The following is a 22,649-nucleotide window of genomic DNA, read 5'->3' as shown; positions in this document are numbered from 1 at the left end:
ATAATCATGTTTACAGTACGGGACAGTTGTCCTGCAGCGAGGCAGGGACTCCTAGCGTCGTACATAAGTATGATGCTAGGAGCCCGGCTCCTTGCACTGTTCGGTCCGGGACTTGCGGCCGAAATACGTCCGTCAATTACGGACGTAATTAGTGTGTGTGCACATACCCTTAACGTTTTGATTTGCAATTACAGCTGAACCAGTTGCAAGTTATTGTTAAAAAGTGTAATAAATTTTGACTTGCAGTCTGAGCAATGGTTTATTTAACGGTAATGTGCTGCGCCTTATAATCCAGTGCGCCTTATATATGAAACATGATTGCTTACAAGGCGCTCATAGAAAGTGCGCCTTATAATCCGGTGCGCCTTATAGTCCGGAAAATACGGTAATAAACCACTTTTATTATCTCTGTCAATCATTTCCAGGCATCTTGGCTGAGAATCAGAACTTATATTGTCTATTTGAGAAAAGCTGTTGTGTAATTGATTTCTAATGAATACGCCTTACTACTTGGCTTGTGTATGTGGTACCACTAAGAACGGTTTTGTCCCTAGATCTACAGTTATATCATAGTGAGACTTTGGAGCTCATGTTACAGAGATGGACCAAGCTAGAGAGAGATTTTCGCATGAAGAGTGGACGTTATGATATCAGCAAGATTCCTGATATTTATGATTGTGTCAAGTATGATGTTCAGCACAACCGCTCACTCAACATGGAAGGGACAGATGAACTCTTTAAACTTTCCAAATCCTTAGCAGATGTCATAATCCCCCAGGTAGGTATTGCATCATTTATGTATCGTTCGAATAGAAAAACAGGGTCATTCATAGAACACAAAACAAATTCAATACCCAAGTCGAAAGCTTGTACATTCGAATCAACAATTAGAATACAAAGGACAGACTTTTTACTTCACAAATATGATACACTGCATTAAGGCGCTGATCACATCTGCGTTGGAGGCGCCGTTAGGGGCCTCCGTCGCAGATCCGGCAGAGATTACCGGAAACAATAGCGCAGCATTCTGCACTTTTGTTCCAGTAAACTCCCGGGCACCCCGACGGAACCCATTAAAGTCCAAGGTTTCTGTCGGCCATCGGTGGTGTCTGTGGTGCAACAGAACCGTCACTTCCGGTTTTCCCTTGTACTCCACCTCTGATGGAGCAGAACAATGGAAGGCAGCGATGCAGGTGTGAACATAGCCTTACCCACTTAAACACACACATATATATATATATATATATATATATATATATACACACACACACATACACACGTGTGTCTATTCAGCAAGTCCTGTTCTGTTTTGTGTTTGCAGGAATATGGCATTAATAAAGAGGAAAAACTGGAGATCGCAGTGGGATATTGTCTTCCTCTAATTAATAAGATCCTGCTGGACTTGCAGAGAACTCATGAAGATGAGTCTGTAAACAAACTGCACCCACTGTGAGTTACATCTTAATATCCTTATCAAAATAATGAAAAATTGTTTTGCATCCTAAAGTGATGCTCTGCCGAGGAGAATCATAGGATATATAGTCCGTAAATATAAAGACTAGCGCTTTATTAGATATCTTTCTTATCTATTTTGGTGATTTCTGCTTCAGTTTGTTTACAGCCGGTGCAATGTGGAAAATATAATATCAGGTTGCTGTATGGAAACCGTCAATAAGCTGTTGACGGTTGTTCTTTTTATTATGTAATATCTAACCTGCTTTTGGCTGGTTTCCAGCTACAGATTTTTTTCTTTACTGGCAAAAAAAGATATCACAAAGACAAAACTTCACAAGTTGCAGAAATGGTACCCCTTTCCTCTCTTCATAGAAATATATTTGATATATTTTTAAGTTTGGTAAAAACTAAAATAATTGTAATCTATGCATATCAAATATTTATTTAAAAAAAAATTGGGTTTTCTCCATAATATTTTTTTAAAATTTTTCTTATTATTTATGTGTAACTCAATTAACGTTCCATTGTACCGTATATATGACATACAGGGGGGTATAAATACATAACATGTGACGATAAAAATCAAATACAATAAACATAAGCTCACTGAGTGACAGACTGGCTTCCAAATGAGAGAGGACCCTGCCGATAAGGGCTTACAATCTATAAGGGGAATAGATGGTAGATTGGGGCAAAGCTGCTTATATAATTGTTATAGTTTAGCGGAGACCGCATTATTGCAGGTTGTAAACCTATCGGAAGAGGTGAGTTTTCAGGTTGCTTTTGAAAGTACGAATGGTGGAAGAGAGTCTGATGTGTTGGTGTGATGAGTTCCAGAGTATGTGGGAAAGCACAGGAGAAATGTTGGGGACAATGATATGTCAGTCCCTTGTCGTAAACACATCCTCGTGTCTGGCACAATCTGTCATTTATCTGATCCTTACCTCCTGGATAGGATGAACATTTCTCTTATTGCTGGTCAGTTGTTGCTACCAATCGACAATTGTTTATAAAAATATTTGGTTGTATCACATTTTTCATTTTGTATCTTGTCTTTAAGGTATTCAAGAGGAGTTCTCTCTCCAGGGCGTCACGTGAGAACACGACTGTACTTCACCAGTGAAAGCCATGTGCACTCCTTGTTGAGCATTTTTCGTTATGGAGGGCTCTTGGATGTGAGTGCGTTGTATTGCAACTGTTTTTTTTTTTTATTGTGGTAAATGCTACTATTGGAGCAATTGCCCTCACTTTGATCTGAAGATAATGTTGAAGGAACAATGCAAGGGTACAACATTTTTTAAATTAAATATATTTAAGATATGTCAACTGTGTCACTTGTTTTGAAAAGTGGTGGAAGATAATGCCAGGTCCCAAGTGACGTTGTTTAAACCCCCACACAATGTTCCTCAACACTGAGTATTTGTTGTTCATAAATATGGTGCATGCTGCACTGGGGGAGAAGAGACTGGGTCACTGTAATGACAGTAATATTAAATCTCACTCTTACTTTTTCATATTTAAGAACCTATAGCTGCATTGTGTGACCTTTTGGATAATAACACCACTTACATATGAAGATATGTGTTAAACCAGTCATGTATGGTGAGATGTGTCCTTGACATCTATAGATTGTGAGACATCTGTGGTTCCTGGCACAGCAGGGTCTGGTTCAGCACGATTCACATAATGGCAAATCGATTTTCCACCATGCTACAATATCTCACCATTAATGGCCATCTTTATTCCTATTGTTGACTATAAAAGATAAATAAGCTATTAAATTACAAAAGATAATAGTTTTTTTCTACAGCAAAATGACTCTCTTTTTCTAGGAGTCCAATGATCAACAGTGGAAAAGAGCAATGGATTATTTAAGTGCTGTCTCCGAGCTAAACTACATGACACAGATTGTGATTATGTTGTATGAAGACAACAATAAGGTAACAGCATGAATAGCGAAAAAAATAAAAATGTAAAGGGCACATAATGTACAATATTATGCTGTATATGTAGATTGCTGTTCTATACTATATAGCTGGTGGTGTTCTAAGATCGGTTCTATTTGAATGCATCTTTGTTTTGTCTGGACCTGTTATGTGGTTTTCATTTTGTACCCTCTACTATGGATTTTAGGGATTATGATCTTGCAATTCTATATGACTGCACGTTAATAAAAGGACTTTAAATTGAATAAATAAACAGCAAGATATCCGGGAACACAAATTATTTTTTATTTGATTTGTTTCTTTTTTGTAAAGTGGATTACATGTCTAAAGATAATTTCAAGTGCTGTTAGGATAAGTGTGATGCAAACCTGGTTTGGTACTAAAGTTGGCCATACGCATGAAATAACGGTCATCTCGTTCGGCCAGCAACTGTCTCTCCCGACTCCACTATAAACATTCATGCTCAGCCTAAAGTGTATGTTTATTTCAATGGGAACACCGGTTTGGGCATGTTGAAATCCAACATGCCTGATCTTTCTTTCTTTCCTCCCTGCCGTTGGGAGAGATTCAGGAGGCCCCCAATACACATTAGATCACCAGTCAATCCTGCCATGTTTTGTCTAATGTGTATGAGCACCTTCAAAGACGTTTTCAAAATGTCAGAAATTGTGTACAAATGATTTAACTGCAGTACGATTGGTCACTTACTAATGTACTGTCTGTAGCTGAAATGTCAGTCTCGCATGCAGTCACACGACCATGCTCTTGGTGTTTATCTCCTGCTTGTGTAACCGTACACTGAACACGTGGTTATTTCCCCTCTCACCCTCCCCTACATCACACCTCACATGCCTCTTATCTCTGCTGCTCCTTGCTCTCCCCCTCTCTCCCTGTCTCGGAGTGATTGTGTTTCACATGCTGGGCAGCAGTTCATGCAGAGTCTAGCATCAGAACAGCAGAGCTGTGTCTTGGTAGTAGACAGTGAGTAATTACAGCACTACCCTACACCTTGCAATAGAGGAGTATGTGCAGCTATAAATATAGGCAATGTCTGTGAGAGGGGAGAGAACTTATAGAAACTGTAGTCCTTTACATGGTAATCCCAACCACAGAAAGCCCTGACCGCATCAAAACAAAGGTGCCATACAGAGCTGGGTAAGATAATGAAAATAAAAAAGACCTACTTCTGATCTATTGTGGCATCACCTGGTACACATTCAGACACATACAGATACTTTTCTGAATTTTTTTTTATAAGCTAGGAAAATCCCATTAAGCTGTGCCAAAGTTATCGTTCTCTCCGATTCTCCTCTAATTTGTACTTATTATGATTACACTGTATTCAATGGCCTTATGCAAACAAGATGTAATAAAAAGGGTTACCCAGTGCCACCAATTAGATTTATGCTCTAAAAAAAAGTAATGTTTGAATCTCATTGGTTGCTAAGCCCAACACAATTTATTTATTTTTTATATTTTTATTTTATGTTGGTTAATAGGGAGTGGCAGCTTACCATAGAAACCAAACAGGTTCCAGCCTTTATGTTTTTTTAAACCTTTTGGAAAATTAGTGCAGTGACCTAAATGTTTGCCATAGGCAACTGTTTTGCTTTTTTTATGTTATAGTTTTGACAAATCCCCAAATGTATTGATATATTTCTTTCTGTTTAATTGGGTATTTTTTGTAACCAAGTTTTCGCTGTATGAGTTTAAACTGGATAGACTTCATTAAATGAACACTGGATATTTGTTTCCAGGATCCGTCTTCAGAAGAGAGGTTTCATGTTGAGCTTCATTTTAGTCCAGGGGTCAAGGGCTGTGAGGAAGATGAAAAGGCCCCCCTGGGGTTTGGATTCCGACCAGCATCAGCAGAAGTAAGTCTTTCTCCTGATTTGAAGAGAGAACATTTACAACAAATCTTTTCTAAATTTGAGTGTGCAGAATTGCAGCGTAATGATGTTTTCCAGTTCTCTTCTATGTTCATCTGTCCTTCACCACCATTTGTTCAGATGCTCTCAAAGACCTAAGTAGCGTTCTCTCTAGCATTGTATTTATGTTCTGCATTTTAATTGAATACTAAAAGCATGGACTACTTCTGTTAAGTTATGATTTGCAATCACAGACTGTTCTCCTGTTTTACAATGGATTCAAGGATTGCGAGAATAAATAGGTTCTTACACAATTGCTAAGTGAATATATATTGTTTACTCAGGTGCAAAAGATATCAAGATGCGTACAAGATATACAAAATGTATATCAACAAGACAAGATATAAAAATAAGTAAACATGCAAAACATACAGAAGTAGCTGAGCATTCAACTAGCTGCCATTTTGGGAGCCTGCTTTTGGATGTGTTAACCCCTTCCCGCAATTTCACGTACATGCACGTCGGGGAATACAGCCTGTTCGCGGATTCCCACGTGCATGTACGTGATTAAGATCGTGCGGGCACAGAAGCTGTGCCCGCACGATTGCCGCGGGAGCCAGGCTGTCAGTCAACTGGCTGTCTGCAAGTGCCGAGAATCTCAGCCGTTTAACCCATTAAATGCCGCAGTCAATAGCGACCACGCCATTTAAATCTATTGACAGAGGGAGGGAGCTCCCTCTGTTTCCCAACGGCGGCCCGCGAATGCGATGTCCAGCCGCCAACGGGTTGCCATGGCAGCCGGGTATCTAATAAAGACCCCCAGGCCTGCCCTGGCTGTATGCCTATTAGGCCGTGCCGGAGTTTTACACTGACAGGCAATAATGCTTTGGTATACTAAGTATACCAAATCATTATATCTGCGATCAGAAGATCGCATGGTGAAGTCCCCTAGTGGGAAAAATAATTAAACAGTAAAAATAAAATAAAACCATTTTTTTCCATAAAAAGTGGTTTTATTTAATAAAAGTGTAAAAACAAACATGAAAAGTACACATATATGGTATCGGTGCACTCATAACAACGCAAACAATAAAGTTAACACATTAATTCAACTGTATAATGAACTTTGTACAAAAAAGCCCGCTAAAAACAACGTCAAAATCACTTTTTTTCTGCATTCCCCCATCAAAAAAAATATAATAAAAGTTAATCAAGAAGTCCCATCCACCCCAAAATAGTAACGATGAAAACTACACCTTGTCCCGCAAAATGAAAACCATCATATGGCGATACCAATGGAAAAATAATACAGTTATGGCTCTTGGAATGCGGTTATGCAAAAATGTATTATTTTTGCTTAAAAGGTTTTTTTATTGTGCAAACGTAGTAAAACATTAAAAAAAACTAAACATATGTGGTATCGTTGTAATCGTACCGACCCATAGAATAAAGGTAACATGATATTTATGCTGCATAGTGAACGGCGTAAATGTAAAACGCGATGCAATGCAGGAATAGTGTTTTTTTTTTTCCAATTCCTTTCCACCAAAAAATGAATAATATAATATAAATATATATGGTGCCATTAAAAAACACAACTCGTCCCGCAAAAATCAAGCCCTCATACGCCTATGTTGACGGAAAAATAAGAGTTATAACTCTTGGAATGTAAAGATGGAAAAAATAAAAAACAATCCTTGGTCATTAAGGCCAAAATAGGCCTGGTCGTTAAGGGGTTAAACTACTGGACACGCTGTATGCATCAACCATGAGAAAAGGAACGCAGCGTAATTCCTGCTGGTCACGCTGTTGGCTGTTCCAGGTGAGCTCTCCCCCTTGAGAGTGCACTATGTTTTTAGATGCAAAACAGTGAAAACTCCCCCAAATTTTAGAAACTTCAACGACCCATTCACATTATCAGCAGGTGTGTGCGCAGGCGCGTTCTCAGTGTTCTTCCTCTCTTTTCCTTTTTGTCCTGGCATCCAAGTCCATCCTTCAACAGTTAATGAAGGTTTTAGGATCACAAAACTTTAACTGTTTTTGCTTTTGAGTTTTGTCTTGCTTCCCTCCAGATGAATAGCTCGGTCTTAAACTTGGTGAACACGTGTCTTTTTTTTTTTTTTTAACCTAAGTAACTATGTAAAGAATTAACCTTTCTAAAGAGATACTGTATCCTCTGCGTGTTTTTCTTTCTTCTAGAACGAAGACAAAAAGACTAATCAAGGAAGTCTGGAAGACTTGTCCAAGGTGAAAGGAACTGATGATGTGGACAGATCCATGCTGATGTCACCACTGCCATCAGAGCTAATCAGCATCCACAGGAAATCGCCCCTTACCAGAGCTAGAAAAACTGGGTCAATGGAGGTAAACACTTAACAGATTGGATCACGTAATTTTGTATTTTTATACTGTGAAAATTGTTGCCTGTGTTTGAGAAAGAATACACCTGCTGCAGAACATTGCAGCATAATGTGGATAATGGCGGTATTGCATTGTTATTGACATATCTAAATAACACTTACATGAAGAAAAATACTGCAAAGTGGAGCAATAAAATGTCAATTTTACGTGTAGTTCTTCAGTAAATAATCTACTCAGACTTCTTACCATCAAATGTTCTTTTTTTCAGTAAGGGAAACTATTTCTTGTTCTTGATGGAAATATAAACTGTATTGATAGACCCGCTCTTCTATTTTATTGTTATTGAAAAGGAATAATATTCCTTATGGGATAAGTTCATTTCAGGACTAGTTAACAATGAGAGTAGTTTTGTTCAGGTATTGTGTCTTACGTTTTGCAAAACTATTGAAAAATCTTATAGTCATGTTAGATATATGGACAGAGATCAAGACAGTGATACAAAACTTATGCAGCAGACCCTCAGCATTATGCTTATGCGTAAAGAAATGCCGCAGGAGATGCTGTTATGACACTTGACTTGCGGGTTCTACTCAGTAACTATAAAATCTTGCTTGCATGCGTGGAAATTGACTTTAACCGGTTAAGGACTAGGCTGTTTTACAGCTAAATGACCAGAGCAAATTTCACAATTTTGCTATGCGCTTCTTTAGATGACTATAACGCTGCAGGTGAATAAAGTTCATCTTTGAATTTTACACTCTTTTTAAAGGACAGATAGGGCTTTGTTTTAGTGGCATTTGTCAGTATATATCATTTTTATTTTTTTCTCTAAAGTGGGCAAAATTGGAAAAAAATGCAAGAATTTAGCAATTGCGCCAGTTTATGCTAGCATTTTTCACACACGGTATAGTCCACGGACAAAATTCATCTCCTTTCACATTCTTCCACTTCTCCCGTGCATGGGGATAAAATGACTTCATTCACACAAGTAGACCCCACAAGGTTTCCTTCAAGGGGTTTATCATATTTTTAGACAGTCCAGTTTTCTTCTGAAAGTTTCTTGAATAAGATGGAACAAAATAAAATCAGGACTTTTTTAGCAAATGCGTCAGTTTAGGCTAGTATTTTTCACACACGGTATAGTCCACGGCCAAAATTCATCTCCTTTCACGTTCTTCCACTTCTCCCGTGCATGGGGATACCAAATATGTGAGCCTTATTCACTGTGCGGGCATGTGCCAGGGCTTGGCATAAAAGGAGGCTTTTTGGCCTTTTCGGTCCAGGAATTTTGCATTTGATTTTATAGCCGCATACTGTTTTCTGGGGGGCCTAATGCTGCTGAAACATTAGAAACACCCCATAAATGACTTCATTCACACAAGTAGACCCCACAAGGTTTCCTTCAAGGGGTTTATCATATTTTTAGCAAGTCCAGTTTTCTTCTGAAAGTTTCTTGAATAAGATGGACCAAAATAAAATCAGCACTTTTTTAGCAAATGCGTCAGTTTAGGCTAGTATTTTTCACACACGGTATAGACCACGGCCAAAATTCATCTCCTTTCACGTTCTTCCACTTCTCCCGTGCATGGGGATACCAAATATGTGTGCCTTATTCGCTGTGCGGGCATGTGCCAGGGCTTGGCATAAAAGGAGGCTTTTTGGCCTTTTCGGTCCAGGAATTTTGCATTTGATTTTATAGCAGCATACTGTTTTCTGGGGGGTGTAATGCTGCTGAAACATTAGAAACACCCCATAAATGACTTCATTCACACAAGTAGACCCCACAAGGTTTCCTTCAAGGGGTTTATCATATTTTTAGACAGTCCAGTTTTCTTCTGAAAGTTTCTTGAATAAGATGGAACAAAATAAAATTAGCTTTTTTTTTTAACAAATGCGTCAGTTTATGCTAGCTTTTTCACACACAAAATGGACCACGGACAAAATTCATCGCATTTCACATTCTTCCTCTTCTCCCGTGCATGGGGATACCAAATATGTGTGCTTTATTCATGGGCATGTGCCAGGGCTTGGCATAAAAAGAGGCTTTTTGGCCTTTTCGGTCCAGGAATTCTGCACTTGATTTTATAGCCGCATACTGTTTTCTGGGGGGCGTAATGCTGCTGAAAGATTAGAAACACCCCATAAATGACTTCATTCACACAAGTAGACCCCACAAGGTTTTCTTCAAGGGGTTTATCATATTTTTAGACAGTCCAGTTTTCTTCTGAAAGTTTCTTGAATAAGATGGATCAAAATAAAATTAGCAATTTTTTAGCAAATGCGTCAGTTTATACCAGCATTTTTCACACACGGCATAGACCACGGTCAAAATTAATCTCCGTTCACATTCTGCCACTTCTCCCGTGCATGGGGATACCAAATATGTGGCCTTATTTATCACATAGAGATGTAGGAGGGCGGAGGATAGAAGAAGATTATTTCACATATCGCTTTTTTTCAAAGCTGGTTTTACAAAACTCAACAGAGTTTCTATAATACTTCCAAAATATCTGCTCTTGAAGCAGAAATCCCAAAATATTCATCTAGGGGTATAATGGGAATTTATTTTTTGGGGTTTTCTAAAATAAGAAATTGCAGGTTAATGCAAATGGAGCTCTCTAGCAGATGAACTTTAGAAAACATCAAACATGACATCCACCCCCCACCCACCCATTCCCTCCCTCACCCTTGGAGTAAAATCATGGGTAAAATAAAAACGTAATGTAGGGCAAATATATTTTCAACAAATTAACTAAAATCTAATAATTCAGAACAGTGTGGTATTTTTTAAAACATGGCTCAATGCACAGGCCTGGTTGCGAGGGACATGAGGGACAGAAATATCGGGAATCTTTGCGGTGCCCATCTTTTCTGCAGACGCGGCACTTTTTCTGAGGGTTGCTGTTGGGGGAATCCGACTGATGAAGTGTCTTTCAGTCAGTCGCGTGACATCCTCAGACTGGGGGCATTCTCGGGTGTCCTGAACATCAAAAATGAGGCCTTCAATAATTTTTTCCTGGAAATCCAGGTATGTGTCTCTGCCTCTGTTTTTTTTGTTGAGCACAAATGAGTTGTGGATGGCCACCTGTAACAAATAAATGGCCACCTTTTTGTACCAGGTTTTAGTTTTGCGTTTTACTAAATAGGGCTGTAAAACCTGGTCGCTTATTTGTTATATTCGGACACGCTCACTGGTTTGTGCTTGTCCGATGTTGCCCCCCTTTCCCTCACTGCCACTGTTCCTGTGGTATGAATCGTGCTTAGCACATACACATCTTTGCGATCCCTGAACTTGACCGCCAGCAATTCTTCAGATGCATAAGCACAGGAGTCCCCCTTTACCATGCGCTTCCCCACTAATTGCTGTGGAAAACCAATTCGGTTTTTGCGCATGGTACCACATGCCCCAGTCCTTGCAGCATGCAAATGCCTAAACAGGGGCACACTAGAATAAAAATTATCACAGTACAGGTGGTACCCTTTGTGAAGCAGAGGCTGCATTATCTCCCACACAATCTTACTGCTGGTGGAAAGATCAGGGGGGCATCCAGGAACATTTATTGTCCGGTCCCGCCCTTCATAAATCCTGAAGGCGGTGGTATATCCTGACCCGCTTTCACACAATTTGTAGAGCTTAACGCCATATCTTGCCCTTTTGGAAGGTAGATATTGGCGAAAGCTAAGTCTGCCATGAAAGTTGAGGAGGGATTCGTCCACACTTACATTCTGCTCAGGGGTGTAGAGTTGCAGAAATAAATTATTCAGGGAATTTATTAGCGGTCTTATTTTGAACAACCGATCCCGGTTTGCATCGGTACTTGGGGGGGCCTGTGCGTTGTCATTGAAGTGGAGGAACCTCATTATTGTCTCATAACGAGACCTGGGCATTACTGCAGAATATACTGGGGTGGCTTGGGCGGGTCTTGTTGACCAGTAAGACCTAATGGAGGGCTTTTTGACAATACCCATATTTAGGGTGAGCCCCAAATTTTTTTTTAATTCCTGCAAATTGGTGGGCGTCCAATCTCTGGCATGGGTGGATGAAGGTTTCTGCCTTATATATTGCGTGGCATATAAATTTGTTTCGTGGACAATCTGATTTAGGATGTCGTCCGTTATAAATAAATGGAAGTAATCCATTTGGACAAAATTTGTATTGTCCACGGTTATGCCAGGAGTGGCCGTAAATCCGTGGATTCTAGGCCCAAAAGATGGGGCAGGTGCCCATACAAGAGCCTGGACTGGAGGGACCAGGCTGTCCCGTGCTACAGCGCTACTTGGCCCTGCGCTTTCATGTTCTGCAGTTTCGACTGCATCAGGGACAACGTCCCCTGAAGATGAACCTGAAGTGACGCTGTCATCGTCACTACCTAAAACAGGTTCCATCTCGGACGCCATCTCTGATGCGGTCTCCGACTCAGACCACAGCATGGCGTATGCCTCCTCGGCGCTAAACAACTTCCTCGCCATAACGTAACTAACACTAACACTAACTAAACAAATTTTTTTTTTTTTTTTTATAAAACACACAAACTAACTGCTATATATATCTACACTACCGCTAACAAAAAAATAAACCGCTATTGCTATATATATTATATATATGTGGATATATATATAATTATATACTCCCTACCTGCCTATTCTAATAGAATAAAAGAAAGAAAGGTAGATAGATAGAAAAAAAGATAGATAGATTGTATAGATAGATAGAAATCTATCTATACAGAGAATATTTTATGAGTGTAACTGTATTTTTTTGTAACTGTAACTGTATTCTTCTGGCAGCAATTCTCCCGAGTCTCTTCTTCTCCTCAAACTGAAACAATGTTTGAGGAGAAGAAAAGAGGCAGGAGATTTACTGCCAGAAAAGTCAAAATAAAACAAATGTGGTCGCTGTGATAGGTTTTCACAGCGACCACATGTTCAGGGACCATCAGATTGGTCCCTGATACTCTGCCCAGTGCCCAGAGCTGTTGGTAACAGCGTGGGCACAGGGCTGTGTGCACGCGATCGCGTGCACACTGTTTTATAAGCAGGAATGCATGTGATCGCTGTGATTGGTTGTCACAGCGACCACATGTTCAGGGACCATCAGATTGGTCCCTGATACTCTGCCCAGTGCCCAGAGCTGTTGGTAACCGCGAGGGCACAGGGCTGTGTGCACGCGATCGCGTGCACACTGTTTTCTATGCAGAAATGCATGTGATCGCTGTGATTGGTTGTCACAGCGATCACATGTTCAGGGGCCAAAAGATTGACTCCTGACATTCTGCCCAGTGCCCATGGCTGTTAGCAACAGCCAGGGCATAGAGCTGTGTGCACGCGATCGCGCGTGCACAGTCTCTGAAGTGCGGCCGTATATATACTATACGCTGGACTTCAGAGACCCTGACCGCTGGCCGTATATTTACGGCCAGCGGTCGGGAACCTGTTAAGAAACCCCCTAATTCTTAATTTAGGTCTCTAGATCTACAACATCCCTGGTTCCTTAATATCCACCATTGGCGCCTGTTTAATTGACTGCCACATGTAAGTTTAATTGACTGCCACATGTGAGGCATCTAAATTCAGATGTATCATTTTATTTTCATTAAAGGGAAACTCCGGCCAAAACTAAACGTTCCCATGTGCACCATTATGGTATTCGATGTGTCAGTCTCTCACCTGTTATTTTTCTTGCTCTTTCTATCTCTATGTAATAGACTGGATGGTTGCTTAGCAGCAGTGTGAATCAGGCTCGGTGACACGCTTCCTCTACTTGATTCTATGGAGCTCTATGTGTCACCCATCACAGGCTTCAGCAGTTCCTGTACCACACTAGTTTTGCACAGGGCGGGGACTTCTATCACCCGCTACCACTAAAACTTAGAGAGGTTACTGTCACACTGGTATAATATAGAAGAATATAGTTCACCCTCCCTGTCTGTTTACTTATGAGCTTATTTAGGAGAATATAGAGAGAATGATAATCACAGTGTCCCCCAGCATGCAGAAATTGTATGGTGGTCTACTGGTCCTGTGATGCTGTGCTGAAGCATCTTGGGATTGATAGCAAAGCAGAGAGGAAGAGAAAGCTGGGGAAATCTAAGAATTAAGATAAAGGCTTTTTTAAAGCTCAGACAAGTCAGCAGTTCAAAATGTAAGTACACTATGCATAAAAAAAAGTGTAGAGTGTGTTATACCGTCAGGTGGGGAATGCAGACATGGAAAGTTGCGTTTTTCACTGGAGGTCTTCTTTAAACAAATCTTTATCCTTTTCATTTTTTGCACCCTCATAGCCATTTGTAAACAGTGTTATTTTGATGACTCTTTGTGTCAAGTTCATATGTCATAGAAGTATATGCTTGGTGCAGATGTAGTTGTCTAGGTTCTGCATTGTTGTGCACAAAGTTTCCATTAATTGTAAGTAGTGGTTGTGTTTTTCACCATTTGGAAATGTCCTTAAATGTTTTTCCACATTCTGAGAAACGACTGATATTGGAGTGCTTGTATGTGTACAAAGAACATGTCATCAGATGTATGTATGATGTTTACAGGACTGTGATGTCACGGTCATGATGGTGGTCTTGTTTCCATTATGTTATCCATCAAATTGAATGTGTTTCAGTGAAACCATTGACTTTTATATTGACTTTTTTTTTTCTATGCTAAATACCTGCAACAGAACACTAACTTTCCACTTCCCTTAACTCGGCTAAGGAGTTTTGTATTGTTTTTTTAAGTATAGTATTGTATTGGTTGAGTTCTGTTTGCTCAGCAATCTCAGTCAGCCTCTTATGGGAGATTATAAGAAGGGAATAGTCTTGTAATGGAGCATTCCAGCTATCTCTACATAATTCAAGAATACATACATTTTTGGCTTTCGTGATGGTGATTCTATTACCTAGTATTCTCCTTTTATACCCTATTTGATTTGATTTAGCAAGATCTTAATTTACCAAGAAAACCTCAGGGCTGAACAAATCTTAGGAGCTAGGTAGCCAATGCGCCTACAAATTTGCTACTGGCTATCTAATGTCTAAAGTACTTGGCTAGCAAAGTAATAGCAAAATATGAATGATATACAGTACAGTTGATATTAAAGGGGTTGTACAGTTTCAGCAAATATGTTATTGTTTATATAAATAAAAGTTAATACATTTTTCAATATACTTTCTGTATTCCTCACGGTTTTCAAGATCTCTGCTTGTTGTTATTTCGTAGGAACATTTGTTATTTACTACCACTGGATACAATTCTGTCCATGGTCATGTGATGGACACACAGGTGCATGGCACGTTAAAAGACACAGCTCTGATACACATACTGTAACTGTAACGATCCCACAACCTGTGTGTCCATCACATGACCTTGAAAAGAATTGCATCAAGTGGAAATAAATAATAAATGTTCTTACAGAATAATAACAAACAGAGATCTTGAAAACCGTGACAAATTAATAAAGAAAGTATATTAGGAAATTCCATAGCTATTAATTATAGAAACAATAACATTAATTTTCTAAACTGGACAACCCATTTAAGACTTATTTCTAAAGTCAAGTATAGAACAATGTTGTAGATGTTATATAACTAATTTCTCAGTAGTGTCATATACTTTATCAACATGGTTTGTTACTTTTGTCTTTCGTCACCCACTTTTTCAGACGTTGACATGGCTGTCTACTAATAATGAATGCAATGTCATATGTAGTCTCATCCATCTTCCTTATCGTTATATTTCATATTGTCTTTAAAGGGTATTGAAATAACTAACACAACCATCCTCCTAAAAAGCTGTGTTGGCTAGGAGTTATTTTCCTACTTGCTGGTATCGTAAGCTTCTGATCATTGTAGTTATTTTTTGTTTTTCCATTGTTCATTCTTCCTGCTGTAAGCCCTGTATATAGATGTATACATATATACTGTGTGTGTGTGTGTGTGTGTGTATGTATGTACTGTGTGTATATATATTTATGTGTGTGTGTGTGTGTGCGTGTGTATATATATATATATATATATATATATATAAACACAACAAAAATTTGAACAGCACATTCCAACTAAATTATATAAAATGTGTATGCAGGTGCAAGAACACCTGTGACTGCAAATATACAGCAGAAAAAGAATGGCGGCAGCACACTGCGACACTAATGCCACCTAAACCACTAAATATAAATAAATATGCATTAAAGCTAAATCTACTTATAATAGGGAGGTTCTTAGTGCACATTTTGATCAAAAAGTGTTTGCCCACCTGCCACGACAAGGCAACCTCTGTAAGGTGGGAACCTACGCTGCACATACACCCAGAACTGGGACTAAGCGTTAGTGACTGCCTCCATTTTTGTTCTTGCACTCCTCCCATTCTGCCCTGGGTGATTTTAATCAGTTCAATGCTGGATCCTACCATCCCCAGGTATATATGTAGGCTTAGTCCCAGTTCTGGGTGTATGTGCAGCGTAGGTTCCCACCTTACAGAGGTCGCCTTGTCGTGGCAGGTGGGCTAACACTTTTTGATCAAAATGTGCACTAAGAACCTCCCTATTATAAGTAGATTTAGCTTTAATGCACATTTATTTATATTTAGTGGTTTAGGTGGCATTAGTGTCGCAGGGTGCTGTCGCCATTCTTTTTCTGCTATATATATATATATATATATAAGATTCAAATAGATAGAGAAAACACAGCACTCAAGGCAAACTGAACATTAGGCCATGTGCACGTTACCGGTGAAAGGATGAATCAACTCCTTGGAATGGAATAAACAGCATAAGACAAGTAACAGCACCAGGACTTCAAAGTTGGGGAGATGTTGGTTTATTCACCACCAGGTGGAAAGAATGAGCAACGTTTCGGTTCACACCTGAACCTTTCTCAAGTCATTCTTTCCACCTGGTAGTGAATAAACCAACATCTCCCCAACTTTGAAGTCCTGGTGCTGTTACTTGTCTTATGCTGTATGTATATATATATATATATATATATATATATATATCTCAAGCTGAGAAAGGTTCTATGATGGACCGAAATGTCGCTGCTTACTTGAGGTGAATAAATCCACCCTTTTTCAACGATCTTGAAGTCCTGTTGCCGTTACTTTGTTCTATGGTTTTTATGGTTTTTGTATATGTATATATACACTACCGTTCAAAAGTTTGGGGTCACCCAGACAATTTTGTGTTTTCCATGAAAACTCTCACTTATATTTATCAAATGAGTTGCAAAATGACTAGAAAATATAGTCAAGACATTGACAAGGTTAGAAATAATGATTTTTATTTCAAATAATAATTTTCTCCTTCAAACTTTGCTTTCGTCAAAGAATGTTTCATTTGCAGCAATTACAGCATTGCAGACCTTTGGCATTCTAGCTGTTAAATTGCTGAGGTAATCGGGAGAAATTTCACCCCATGCTTCCAGAAGCCCCTCCCACAAGTTGGATTGGCTTGATGGGCACTTCTTGCTTACCATACGGTCAAGCTGCTCCCACAACAGCTCTATGGGGTTGAGATCTGGTGACTGCGCTGGCCACTCCATTACAGATAGAATACCAGCTACCTGCTTCTTCCCTAAATAGTTCTTGCATAATTTGGAGGTGTGCTTTGGGTCATTGTCCTGTTGTAGGATGAAATTGACTCCAATCAAGCGCTGTCCACAGGGTATGGCATGGCGTTGCAAAATGGAGTGATAGCCTTCCTTATTCAAAATCCCTTTTACCTTGTACAAATCTCCCACTTTACCAGCACCAAAGCAACCCCAGACCATCACATTACCTCCACCATGCTTGACAGATGGCGTCAGGCACTCTTCCAGCATCTTTTCAATTGTTCTGCGTCTCACAAATGTTCTTCTGTGTGATCCAAATACCTCAAACTTCGATTCGTCTGTCCATAACACTTTTTTCCAATCTTCCTCTGTCCAATGTCTGTGTGCTTTTGCCCATATTAATCTTTTCCTTTTATTAGCCAGTCTCAGATATGGCTTTTTCTTTGCCACTCTGCCCTGAAGGCCAGCATCCCGGAGTCACCTCTTCACTGTAGACGTTGACACTGGCGTTTTGCGGGTAATATTTCATGAAGCTGCCAGTTGAGGACCTGTGAGGCGTCTATTTCTCAAACTAGAGACTCTAATGTACTTGTCTTGTTGCTCAGTTGTGCAGCGGGGCCTCCCACTTCTCTTTCTACTCTGTTTAGAGGCTGTTTCTGCTGTCCTCTGAAGGGAGTAGTACACACCGTTGTAGGAAATCTTCGTTTCTTGGCAATTTCTCGCATGGTATAGCCTTCATTTCTAAGAACAAGAATGGACTGTCTATTTTCACATGAAAGCTCTCTTTTTCTAGCCATTTTGAGAGTTTTTTTCGAACCCACAAATGTAATGCTCCAGATTCTCAACTAGCTCAAAGGAAGGTCAGTTTTACAGCTACTCTAAAGAGCAAAACTGTTTACAGCGGTGCTAACATAATTGCACAAGGGTTTTCAAGTGTTTTCTAATCATCCATTAGCCTTCTAACACAGTTAGCAAACACAATGTACCATTAGAACACTGGAGTGATGGTTGCTGGAAATGGGCCTCTATACACCTATGTAGATATTGCATTAAAAACCAGACGTTTGGAGCTAGAATAGTCATTTAGCACATTAACAATGTATAGAGTGTCTTTTTGATTAATTTAATGTTATCTTCATTGAAAAAAACTGTGCTTTTCTTTCAAAAATAAGGAAATTTCTAAGTGACCCTAAACTTTTTTTTTTTTTCAACATTGATTTTTTATTGGTTTTAAACACAGAAAAACATTGTTGTACATAAGCATACAAATTATACCATCAATAAGATGGTCCCAAAACACAATAATACCATCCAGTACAACTGAGGTAGGCAACCTGAGGTGACCCTAAACTTTTGAACTGTAGTGTGTGTGTGTGTGTGTATATATATATGTATAGTGCCCACCAAAAGTTCCGGAACTCCCCCATAACTTTTGAACGGCTCGAGGTAGAGGGTTGAAATTTGGTGGGATTTAATGGGGTCATAAAATCAACCAGTTAACGCCCCAAAAAAACCAACCCACCCCCTTGGGGGCGGTGGCGTGGACAGGGGCCGCAAAATCTTAAATGGCACGGGGGGTCGAGTGAGGGCTCATTTGAAAGCTCTTTTCAATACAAAAACGATGCTGCAAATGATTTTGAGATATGATTATTTTTTTTCGCTGAGATATTTAACGCAAAAGTTATCATCTTCATTATCGGCTACCGCTGTTGTTAGCATTACCCAAAATGTACCGCGTGGGTCAAATCCTAAATGTGTGCGTGTGCGTGTGCGTGTGTGTATGTGTGTGTGTGAGCTTGGGAATGTCACATCAAGGTGACTTTAAATTACGTATTGTTACAATCAACCTCGGCAATACAAAATTGACCTTGTCTATGATTGTAACATGATTTCATTTGTACACATTTCGGTAGTCGCTTATTGTGCTCCACTCGAGACAGATGTATGAGGGTTATCATGTACAGTGAGCAGAACATCTAAAGCTTTTTCATCATGACTAGCATGTTGGGTCTTTCGGATCTTGGTGCGTCTTTAATTGAACCGGTTGTTTCGAAACGAACCGTTGACAATGAAATTCGATCACGGATAGAATAAGTGGCATTGAATGAAGCCGCTATTTCTCGATAAGATCTTTTTTCTTCGCCATACCCTCTCATCATCAATAAAGTGATCCTTTCCGTTTCGGTCAAATGCATTTTATGATATGACAATAGAAATGTACAAAAATGAAAATTACTCTCTGAATTAGCGCTCTCTGAAATTCACAAGCGACTACCGAAATGTGTACACATTAAATCATGTTACAATCGTACACAAGGTCCATTTTGTATCACCGAGGACGATAATGAAGATGATAACGTTAACGTTAAATATCTCAGCGAAAAAAAACCCTATCTCAAAATCGTTTGTAGCATCGTTTATGTATTGAAAAGAGCTTTCAAATGAGCCTCCAATCGACCCCCTGGTGCCATTTAAGATTTTTCTGCCCCTGCCCATCCCACCGCCCCCAAGGGGGTGGGGGTGGTTTTTTTGGCGTTAACTGGTAGATTTTATGACCCCATTAAATCACACCAAATTTCAACCCTCCACCTCGAGCCGTTCAAAAGTTATGAGGGTGTTCCGGAACTTTTGGTGGGCACTGTATATTTATATATTATGGCTGAACGGTGTGTGTCTAGTATGTATGTATATATATATATATATATATATATATATATATGTATAACATTTGCAAGGGATAACATAATTTTTCTAGGCATTTTTGTCTTGTTCAGTATCCATTGATTTTGCTTTTAATTTCTGAGACATCAGTATTCTTCAGAGGAGGTTTATTGATCGCATGTTTTAACATAAATCCCTTTCCTGAGTGTTCTGTTGCTTATGTGAGTAAACTGCTAATTGTATTGTGTTCAGTCAGTACTTATTATGCCGCACATGTAGAATTTGTGCATAAAGCTATTAATAATACATATGTAATTACTCTACCAGAGGCAGAGGGAGATTTCATCACAGGTCTGTGCGCAATATATGTATATGAAGAGTATATTTGATAAAACATGGTTAATGTACTAAATGCAATTATAGATGTTAATACATTTTTATTAATTTGTTTTGCTTGATAAACTTTCTGTGATTGTTGATTTGACAATACCTCACATTCCACCATGTAAGTAACAATGCCATCCCCCCTCCCCCCTGAATTATTGTTATCTTCAACCCCTTTTTTATTAGCAAGATTTCTGGGAACCAAATTAGCAGGTTCAATCAGCTTCATCCGAGATCTAGTTTAGTAGCCCTTGAGGGAGGGGGCAGCGTAATTTATCGCCATCTGTGTCCTTAATTTTCCATCCTTAACATGGCTGTGTTTAGGCTTTGCACAAAAGAGTGGTTATTATTTTATTTCCTCCTCCTATCGACGGAAAGTTGCAAAGGAAACATTTTTTTATAGTGTATATTGTGTCTATACAGAGTGAATTGCTTTCTTGGTATCATTACCTCATGATGTGTGAAGAGTTTTTCTTTAAAGTACTGTTGGTATAGAAATATCTGTATTGTGGTCCTTATGACTACCAATGGTTATTGAAATAGATGACATTTCTTTATAATGTGAGTTGATGGATCTGATATTGTAACCGTACAGTAGTGGGGTAGCCTAACCTTCATATTTCTTTAGTCAGCTGTAAATGGGCTGAAACCTTCCTGTTCACGGCTTTGATTTCAGGTGATGAATACCAAAAACACAGGGAATTTGGAGTTCATGTCCCAAAAAGGGCGTCGGAGGAGAAGATCGGGAGAGCCCCATCATTCCCCATGTTCCATCACTCTACAGTCCAGAGCCATGTCTATCACTAACCTGGCATCATGGCGACAGGTGTTCTTTTTTTTTTTTTTTTTTTGTTTTTACATTGAGTTCATCAGCCACCCAATTCCTGCTGTATTCCTGAATTTCCCACTTTCTCTTAGCTGCTGGATTCTCTCCTTTTGCTTTTTTCAATTGAGAACCTTAGGTGTAAACTGAAGGTTGTAATACTGGCTCTGTACTTTGCCGCTATGTAAGCATAAATGCACAAGATGGTATATGACTTACAACATAAAGCTAGAGAGTAATGGCTGATGTGCCATGTTGGGTCCTTTTGAAATAACTTACATTCATTTCATTGAATGAACATTAAATTGTAGATTTATAAATAACTTTTAGTTCCTATGGCACATTGTATTTTAACTAGAGGGCAGTTCACACCAATATGTCCAATTATCTCTAGCATGCTAACCAAATTTTCTAAAAATTTAATAACACTACTGAAAAACTAAAAGTTGATCAAGTCAATCATTGACGTTCCTCAGAGATCTGAAATAAGGGCTTTATTGTAAGAATTTCTATATGCCATGTTGTAAGCCACATATAGAAAGTGGTGCAGAATTTGAGAACTTGCTACTTATGGAGATTTCTTCCCTTGTTGCATATTAGTCCATGGTCTTTCTGTATTACATAGAATAACTTGTATGTTCCATATTGATCTGTGTTTGCCATCAAGTATTCATCTATCCAAAGATGTGTTTGCAGTCAATATCATTTGACTTTGGTGTTTTCTTTTTGATGTTTCTCTTTGCAATACCCTCGTTCTGAGAATTTACTGTTATTTGGAGAGCAGCTACAGTGGAGGAAATAAGTATTTGATCCCTTGCTGATTTTGTAAATTTGCCCACTGTCAAAGTCATGAACAGTCTAGAATTTTTAGGCTAGGTTAATTTTACCAGTGAGAGATAGATTATATATATATATTTAAAAAAAAAGAAGAAAATCACATAGTCAAAATTATATATATTTATTTGCATTGTGCACAGAGAAATAAGTATTTGATCCCCTACCAACCATTAAGAGTTCAGCCTCCTCCAGACCAGTTACACGCTCCAAATCAACTTGATGCCTGCATTAAAGACAGCTGTCTTAAATGGTCACCTGTATAAAAGACTCCTGTCCACAGACTCAATTAATCAGTCTGACTCTAACCTCTACAACATGGGCAAGACCAAAGAGCTTTCTAAGGATGTCAGGGACAAGATCATAGACCTGCACAAGGCTGGAATAGGCTACAAAACCATAAGTAAGACGCTGGGTGAGAAGGAGACAACTGTTGGTGCAATAGTAAGAAAATGGAAGACATACAAAATTACAATTGACATCGATCTGGGGCTCCATGCAAAATCTCACCTCGTGGGGTATCCTTGATCCTGAGGAAGGTCCCCATGCTCAAGAAGGCACATGTACAGGCCCGTCTGAAGTTTGCAAATTAACATCTGGATGATTCTGAGAGTGATTGGGAGAAGGTGCTGTGGTCAGATGAGACGAAAATTTAGCTCTTTGGCATTAACTCAACTCGCCGTTTTTGGAGGAAGAGAAATGCTGCCTATGACCCAAAGAACACCGTCCCCACTGTCAAGCATGGAGGTGGAAACATTATGTTTTGGGGGTGTTTCTCTGCTAA

General features: G+C 39.2%; 1 protein-coding gene across 8 annotated transcripts in view; it reads left to right on the top strand.

Annotated features, from left to right (window-relative positions):
* The window catches only part of PPIP5K1 (diphosphoinositol pentakisphosphate kinase 1), a 180,676-nt gene that overhangs the window by 68,850 nt on the left and 89,177 nt on the right, over positions 1 to 22,649 (top strand). For 5 of the 8 annotated variants that reach the window (XM_075858098.1, XM_075858105.1, XM_075858102.1 and 2 more), the window contains 7 exons: positions 555 to 778; positions 1,322 to 1,449; positions 2,516 to 2,630; positions 3,288 to 3,395; positions 5,159 to 5,275; positions 7,469 to 7,633; positions 20,885 to 21,034. In XM_075858098.1, the coding sequence (XP_075714213.1) occupies positions 555 to 778; positions 1,322 to 1,449; positions 2,516 to 2,630; positions 3,288 to 3,395; positions 5,159 to 5,275; positions 7,469 to 7,633; positions 20,885 to 21,034 (1,007 nt within the window). The remainder of the gene's footprint in view (positions 1 to 554; positions 779 to 1,321; positions 1,450 to 2,515; positions 2,631 to 3,287; positions 3,396 to 5,158; positions 5,276 to 7,468; positions 7,634 to 20,884; positions 21,035 to 22,649) is intronic. The other 3 variants (XM_075858104.1, XM_075858103.1, XM_075858101.1) reach the window with 1 other exon arrangement.

Source organism: Rhinoderma darwinii, chromosome 3 (genome assembly GCF_050947455.1).
Source record: "Rhinoderma darwinii isolate aRhiDar2 chromosome 3, aRhiDar2.hap1, whole genome shotgun sequence".
Classification (NCBI taxonomy): Eukaryota; Metazoa; Chordata; class Amphibia; order Anura; family Rhinodermatidae; genus Rhinoderma; species Rhinoderma darwinii.
This window is presented reverse-complemented; position numbering and strand designations above follow the sequence as displayed.